General features: G+C 46.0%; 1 protein-coding gene and 1 pseudogene across 1 annotated transcript; one reads left to right on the forward strand and one right to left on the reverse strand.

The window, feature by feature from the left end:
• The window catches only part of LOC119385806 (lysosomal acid glucosylceramidase-like), an 18,114-nt pseudogene extending 17,654 nt beyond the window's left edge, over positions 1 to 460 (reverse strand).
• A 2,142-nt stretch (positions 461 to 2,602) lies between these two features.
• Positions 2,603 to 5,391, forward strand: LOC119387060 (protein Wnt-6-like). Its single transcript, XM_037654361.2, is given in 5 exon segments — positions 2,603 to 2,820; positions 3,784 to 4,043; positions 4,742 to 4,831; positions 4,833 to 4,970; positions 4,972 to 5,391. Coding segments are annotated over 5 exon segments (933 nt in total). The 5' UTR covers position 2,603; the 3' UTR covers positions 5,200 to 5,391.
• The last annotated feature ends 2,893 nt before the right edge of the window (positions 5,392 to 8,284 follow it).

The raw sequence follows: 8,284 nt of genomic DNA on the forward strand, positions 1-8,284 counted from the left end.
ATGTTTATGGAATAAGCGCTTTTGCACCAAATGGAATGGGAATGGAAATACGTCTTTTTCCGAAGATAGAGCACGTTTTCGTCTACGTGCTGTTTTTCAAACTTGAAACGTTAGTAAGTCAGAGCCCCGCAAATTAACAATAAAGTAGTATTTTTAAAATGGCTTGGCTGATTACAAGCACGGTACATTTATAAGCAACGCGCCTACTACAAACCGAGGTATCAGTTACTCTACAAACAAATGCATTATCGCAGCAGATACAGAAGGGAAAAACAAATTACCCCTGCGCGTTGGTTCCCATTGATACCCCCACACGAAAGTGCTGAATACTCTATGCACACCCTGATCTTTATCTCACGAGCAGGTTAGTACCCGACACACGTAAATACCCTTTGCGACAAGGAAGACATTGCATACCTGCGGACAGGCGAACACAGAAAGTTCTCCTCACGCCATCCATGTTTGCGAGGCGCGCTTGACAAGCGTGAGTGCTGACGAGCAGTGCGGCCCAGTGTTCCGTATTTGATGCAAAGGCACTTTTGTCAGCATAAAAATACGCTATGTCGTCATTTTAGCACTAACATATTTAAGCATAAACCATATTGAAACACCACTACTCGTTCAAACATGTTGACCATGCAATTACTATAGGTAGTGGGAGAACTCCCCTATGGGAATTAGTAGGGTGGTCTTACTGCACCAGATATGTCACCAAGCTACTATCCCTCGACCTTGGTAATGCGTTTTGCGTACTTTTTCAGTTCTTAATGCATCTGATGACATCAGCTTTATATGGCGTTCATTCGTAACTCGATAACACTATCAAGATGCCTTTCCTACGTTGAGGAATTACAGGAATGGAATCGAACTGCCAGGTCATTCCCAGAGTGCGAATGGGCTAAGTTTTTTCATTCCGAGGAATTGAAAGGAATGGAAATGCGGCAAGTTCTGATTCCCCGGAATGGAATTGGAATGGAATGGAGGCGCCCATTCCGCAACACTCCTTCCCACCCACTGCAAAGTGCTCAGCCATAATTCTTCATCATCATCAGCCACAGCACAAAGTGCAGATAATGCCTTATATATGTGTAGCGGGTGCCACGATTCTCCGAAGAATGACGAAAAATGGCATAATGGGAACTTCGCTACTTCAGAAAAATTGCGATGATTTATGACGTAGTGGGTACCTTGCATGTGTACTTGTATTAGTTGCCCCAAGAGACAACAACGGGCTCTACAAAGTCCGCTCTTCCAGCTTTTGCTGTGACAGTTCTGCGTGTTCCACGCAGACCTGGCGATCTTTTTATCAGAACAGCGGTCTCGCACAACACACAGTACACTCAATGACGTGCTGCTTCTGAGATCGTGCTCACTCCCTTGACACAAAGCATTGAGCCCACTAAAAAAATTCGTATTTGTCTTGTGAGAAAATAAATACTATGACTATGAAATGAATACTGGTTTGTGCTAGTTGGTAGGAATACGTGGTACAGTTACTTCCGCTCCTCTGAAGAACGTGTTTTAGCCTTGTCTCACTTTCTTAAGAGGAGCGCAAGTAACTGCATCAGAAATCCAATGTTTTTTTAGGATTGCCTTACCTTCAATTTTTTTTTTCAGGCAAAAGAAAAAAAAACCGTTACGAACCGTTACGGAACGCTTTTTTTTTCGTTCCGGAACAGAAACGGAACGGAACTTTTTGCGCTGGAACGAAACTAAAACCGAAACGAAAAACATTTCGTTCCGACACCCTGATGATAAGTGCTGATAAGATGCGGAGCACTCTTGGGGGCTCGGCAAAACCACGTATAAGGATAGAAAAAAAAAAAAAAAGAAAGAGAGAGAAAGAAAAGGAAAAAAATAGGAAGAAATATAGAAAGAGCAAGAAATAATTACTTGTGTACTTAGATTTAGGTATACGTTAAAGAACTCCAGATGGTCAAATTTTCCGGAGCCCTCAACTACGGCGTACCTCATAATCATATCGTGGTTTTTTGGGGTCTTTTTTGCGTAAAACCTCAGCAATTATTATGGACGAACACAAGATGTAGTAGGCGACCAATATTGTTTGTGCCTTCGACGCCTTGTGCCACGACGCCTTGACGCGAGGCATAGTAGACAACCCTCGAAAACACATTGGCTCGAGTATACACATATATAAAACTATTTACCGCTACCGCACCTTTCAGCGCGTCACTGCAACAGTTATGAACGAGTATGAGTGAACTTTAACGCTGTCGCTTTGTGGGTTCATACTCTAATGAATCCACAAAGCGGTTGTTATACAAAGGCGTCCTACTGATGTACAGACAGGTCCACTGCTAAAGGGAACACTTGCGTGCAGGGCATGTCTGGATTTCGCTCTTTTGCAAAAGCATAGTGACTTCGATTTGCATAAGACTACTGGTGGTTCAGAGTTCTGACTCCTTTTGACAGACTAGTAGTGCGGTGCATTAACGATGTTTCCACATCCGCTTGCACATAGGGGGCCAGCACTGTGAAATGTGCTCATCATATATATTCCCTTTAATGTACATATATATACGTACAGAAAGCGTGTACATCACTACATGCAGTAACGAGCGGAGCTCTCTTGTTGCAGGGCGATGCGGTGGCAGCTCATCATGGAGCCAGCGCGCGTGTGCAAGAAGAAGCGATTGCTGCGCGGCCGCAAGGCGCGCATTTGCCGCAAGGAGCCCAAGGTGGTGCGCGAGATCGCGCGCGGCGTCGACCTGGGAATCCGAGAGTGCCAGAACCAGTTCCGCTTCCACCGATGGAACTGCTCCACGCTTCGGTCGTCCATGAAGAAAGTGCTCATGAAAGGTGCGTCCAACGTGCATATGCATATACACCAATATATCGTGCAGTCCGAAGCCGTTTATAACGAACTGCGTTAGTAAGGCTACGTAGAGTGTCCGGTCAAAAACTACGTCATGTCTACGCGTAGTTCTTGTTTTTAATGGTATCTTCGCTTATTTATCTTTTATGCTGGAGACGACAGATATGTGTATGAGTTGGAATTCATCACTAAAAGTTTTTTTTTTTTTTTAGATTCTTTGTTGGCCAGTTTGACTGTGTAGAATTACTTTACAAATCGGACCTGCTTTGCTCTTAAGCCCTATATGACCATGGGCTCGACTGTACACATCCACAGTCGTACATATGTGTTTTCAAGGAAGTCGTTTTAATGAAAGGTTATCTAACAGCGATGACCATCTGTAATTTTTGACAGGAAAAATAGACATAAACATAGTTTACTGCCCTTTGTGGGCTGCATGTCCGGTAGGAAGCATACTTTAATTTGCACGGTTTAATTTGTTTCAAGGAACGTTTTGCTATACATAACTCAAACGAAAAGTTAAGGAAGCGGGTTCTTTAGACATCAGATCATAAGTTAGTGCGGTCTTTGTTCCCCGGAATATGTGTCATTCAAGAGTACAACTTGTACTCGCGCTGTCATGTATAAATTAGGCACAGCCATTGACTAGATAAGCTTATAAACGACAGGTTTTAGCCCAAGGAAGGCGCTTCTAGGATTGATTGATTGATTGATTGATTGATTGATTGATTGATTGATTGATTGATTGATTGATTGATTGATTGATTGATTGATTGATTGATTGATTGATTGATTGATTGATTGATTGATTGATTGGCGCAGTAGTGGAGAGCATGACTTAACGGTTGGACCAACCGTCGCGAAGCTTTTCGGTTAGGGTGCCCAGACGTTCAACAGCGGCGCACACATCGGCTAAGTTTGACCAGGAACCGTGTGCATTTGTGCAGACACTCGCGAGGCGGCGTTCGTGGACGCCATCGTGGCGGCGGGCGTGGTGTACGCGCTGACAGAGGCGTGCGCCCAGGGTCGCCTGCTCGATTGCCAATGCAGGCGGCGGCACAACGCCGCAAACCACCTGCAGGGGCGCACAGGCTGCGACCACTTCGTCGACTTCGGATATCACAAGTCGCGCGACTTCATGAACCGGAAGCGCGTCGGTGACCTGCGCGCCACCATCCTGTCGCACAACTACGAAGCCGGACGACAGGTGAGTATTACATCGGTGCAATTGACCGAGCAACCTCAAGCAATTTTCGAGGAGTACTCGTAAATGTTTAATGCATCAGCATGACATAGACGCAGGAAACGTGTACATGTGTACGGGCACATCGGCACATAAGTGTTCAAATATAATGACTTCACTACTGGCGGCTACATATAAAGGACCGAGGACAAGGACGGAAATGCGTTTTCTCAGATTACGTCTATGCTGACACGTTTACGCCAACAGATTAGTAAAACGCATATAGTCTGCCATCATAACGGAATAGTTATAAACACTGCAAACCTACAAGACTCATGCATTATGCTATATACCAACCCCGCCGCTGGCAGCTTGCATTGGGCAAGTTTATCCATGCAAAACAATATATTCTCATCACACGTATGTATATATCTACACGAGCTCCTTCCACCCTTATCAAAGGATGGATGCAGGCCATCCTTTTGACATAGAGTTTGCGAAGCCAACGCGACTTTCCTAATGATATACCGCAACACCATATTGGCAAGGATAACTTATCGACTCTATTCCAATTCTTCTTCGCGCAACGCCAGAGCGGCGCTCCGTCTAAGAGGTTTCCATATGAGCAGTGGATGGTACGGCAGAACTAAAGTCTGTATAGCCAAATAAGTCCTTCCATTATTCGGAGGATCACGTATGCGTTTTATTCGTGTACCACGCAGGCCGTGCGACTGCACCTGGAGCGCGTGTGCCGCTGCCACGGCATGTCCGGCACCTGCTCGCTGAAGACGTGCTGGCGCAAGCTGCCCACCTTTTAGCAAGGTGGGGCTGCGGCTCAAGCAGCGCTTCCAGGGCGCAGTGCGCGTCACCGCCGGCAACTCGGGCAAGGGCTTCGTGCCGGAGACGGTGCGACCGCCGGGACGCGAGGACATCGTCTTCTCCGAGGAGTCGCCCTGACTACTGCGAGGCCGACCGGCGCACCGGATCCCTGGGCACGAGGGGACGTCTCTGCAAGCTGGGCTCGCAGGGTCCCGACGACTGCCGGACCCTGTGCTGCGGTCGCAAGGTGCGCAGCCGGCAGACGGTGGTGAGCGTGGCGTGCAACTGTACCTTCCAGTACTGCTGCAACGTCACGTGCCAGACGTGCCTCGAGACTCTGCACGAGACGACGTGTCTATAGGAGGCGTGCTTCTTCGGCAACGCGGCTGTTTGTGGACCACCAAAGACTGCTCTTCTGGAAGCGTGCCGTTGTGCTGTGCCATCGCCTTAGCTTAGCTTTACTCTGAACGCTGCGAGGAACTAGTGTTTGGCTTAGTGAGAGAGAGAGAGAGAAAAAGAGACGAGTGGTGAGACTGCGAGCCTTACTCGATTGCCCGAGCAGGGGACATCGATGTTGTTTCGAAACGACGTATACAGGCGAATGACAGAGAACTGCCTCCTCCTTCTTCATTCGAACGCTGCAGTTAGTTTTTTTTTTTCTTTTATTAGTAGCTCTCTCGCGCCTCCTTCGCACCTTCGATAACGCCGGTAACGAAGATTCGAAGCACCGTGTGAGAAGTGTTTCTAACAGTGGTCTGAGACAGAGCTTAGAAAGATGGGTCCACAAGGGGCAGGCTTCCGCCGGACACGTCAGCGGCGCGGGCTCGCCAGACTTTAGGACAGAAACAAAACAAAAAGAACAAAAGTGCTTCTTCATTTTCGACAAGGTCTGTGATATAGTGAACAGTGGGCTCCGTGAGCTCGTGCTTTGAACGACCGGCAGCCTGTTTTGTGTGTCTGTGCGTGTGTGTGTTTGTGATTTGCGTGCATACATGTGTGGACTGGAAAGCCGGTATTTCGGGCAAGGTGTGCCGATGGTTCGTTGAATATCGCGTCCACCGGTGGCTTTCAGAGCCTTGGAAGCTGTGTGTATGCGCGCGCGCTTGCGGACAGTCTTATACACCAATTGCGCGACGTGTGTCGACGGTGAATCGAGTGTCGAAGGCTTTTTTTTTTTTTCATGTTGTTGCTACTTTTGGCAATTGAAGAAGAGGACAGTTGTTTGCTGCTCCTTGGCCTTCGCGGCTGATGGCATTTAAGACATGGTATAGTCAAGTTTCCACGCTTTTGTGTTCTTCCTGTGGTTCTTTTTTTTTTTTTTTCCAGTCAGGAGCAAGAGATGAGATGGTTGTTTATAGTATTGTGGGGCCCCTAGAGGTCGCGCACGTGGATGTTTGCAGGCTATGCGAAAAATTTCTTAATATGCACGGCTATTTGATGTATAGTTTAAGGCATTTCACTAACGTGCGTGTGTCAGCGCAATTTACGTGTCGGCTTTTCATGTCGTGTTAGCTCGTGACGTAGTATTGTTGTTAGCGACGTACGTGTTTTTTTTTTGGTGAGACGCTGGTGACTTTATTGCGGCTCGTATTCAGTGTTGATCGTGCTTGTCTATCACGATAAGCTTTCCCACGGTTGCTTTCTAAGCAAAACAAAATAGCAATGAAGCATTTTTTTTTTTTTTTTTTGAGACAGCGAGGGCGGACGCAGTTTAAAGCTCAATCGACTAATTTATAAATCGGCGGATTTCCTCACAGCGATATTTGTTCTTTTTACTACGTGCAAAAAAATTTCGCCTGAGAAAGGCTTCGTTCTAGACAACGGCGATCGACGCTATTGTGTAGTACCGCTTTGAATGGTATAGGTGTTCGCATTCAAGCATTTTTCGTCGTAAGCTTCTTATGATGATTTTTTTTTACGTGAAAGCGTGTCATTTTGGAACAAAAACAAACTGGTATAGAACACGTGATTTCAACACTCACCTAAGTCATTGTGCCCAGTCAGCTTGGTTATATTTAACTGCCTGCACCTTCAGACAATACACACAAAAAATGCACCGATGTGTTGTGCCAAAGATGACAATGCGAGGCAAATGAGCCGCACGCTTACTCACGGAAGGTTTTCATTAACGCGAACTGTGCTTCGCCGCGAAAGCTAACTAAAATTTTTGACAGCTCTCGTTTACTTGCCTCATTTCATTTCTTTATTATTATTTTTTTGTTCTTCGGAGAATGAATATAGCTGCTTTCAGACCACAGTCAGTGTGGTAGACTCCCATTAATGAATTACCACTGTAGCAGCAACATTTAATAAGACGCTGTGCTGTGGAAGACTGTCGCGGATAATTGTAGTATTGCAGGTGCAGCGATGTCTGCGTCCTTATTTATTGTGTTGTAAGAAGCATTTATAGCATTATTCACGTAGCTCCGATGACATTCACAACACCAAAGCGAACAGAAACGATGCATTCGTATCCCCTGTTCGATATCGAACAGAAAATTGGGTGCCTCTATAGCACTCGCCGTACAAGCACAATTACCCACGAGCACTGTTGAAGAAAAAGGAATCGTCATCAAAGCTTTTGGAGCCGTGTAATTCTCGGCGTAATTTTAGAGTCGTCTCACGTAAATTTAGCACGGGATTTGGCAGACCTCGTGTTTTACGGCGGGTGCCAGTACGAGCTCATCGTCGTCGTTAAGTTTCTTCGTTGCGCCTTTACAAAATCTAGATTAGGGCTAAGTTCAAACTGTAGCTGTCTGTCGTAATTAGCATAACTAATGACGTCACAACCCACCAGCATCGTACTACCAAAACTTATTTGGTCACATACAAAAGCGAGGACGTCATTGAGATGAGTATATCGTCAGGCGTAAAACTATCGTAGCAGACTACTATTCGCTGATGTCCATTGGCTCAAGCACACGATGACGTTACAGAAAGAAAATTTTTCTACACGAGAGCAGAAAGACGCGATCACTTCTGTAGTGTCGGCACGATGTCACATACCTTCCATGTTTTTGTATCACGTTATTTTCGATTGAATGCGCCATGACAGAGCCAGAAGCTTTAATTTCCAGCAAAAGCGACTTCTTCTACGTTTTGAGCTTATTTGAAAGACTTAACTTATTCTCTTACGCGACACCGGCATTTTGTTTTTATTTCTACACGGGCACCATTGCGACGATTTGTTTACCACCAGCGTGCCTTCAGTGCCATCAGAAACATTTTTTTTTTTTGCCTTCAGTCTTTATGTGCATTATAAAGATATTGTTTCGTAAACTACTGTTGTATCTGTGTTGCTTCAGTTTCGCAGCTTGCGAAACCAGGAGGGACGCTTTGACTTCTGAGAGTCGCGTCCCAAGTTTGTGAAGATCGCAGCTCTCATCTCTGGAGGGCCTCAGTTGATGTATACACAGCATGGTCCATAAGAGAACACCTGAGTCGTA

This window comes from Rhipicephalus sanguineus, chromosome 3 (genome assembly GCF_013339695.2).
Source record: "Rhipicephalus sanguineus isolate Rsan-2018 chromosome 3, BIME_Rsan_1.4, whole genome shotgun sequence".
NCBI lineage: Eukaryota > Metazoa > Arthropoda > Arachnida > Ixodida > Ixodidae > Rhipicephalus > Rhipicephalus sanguineus.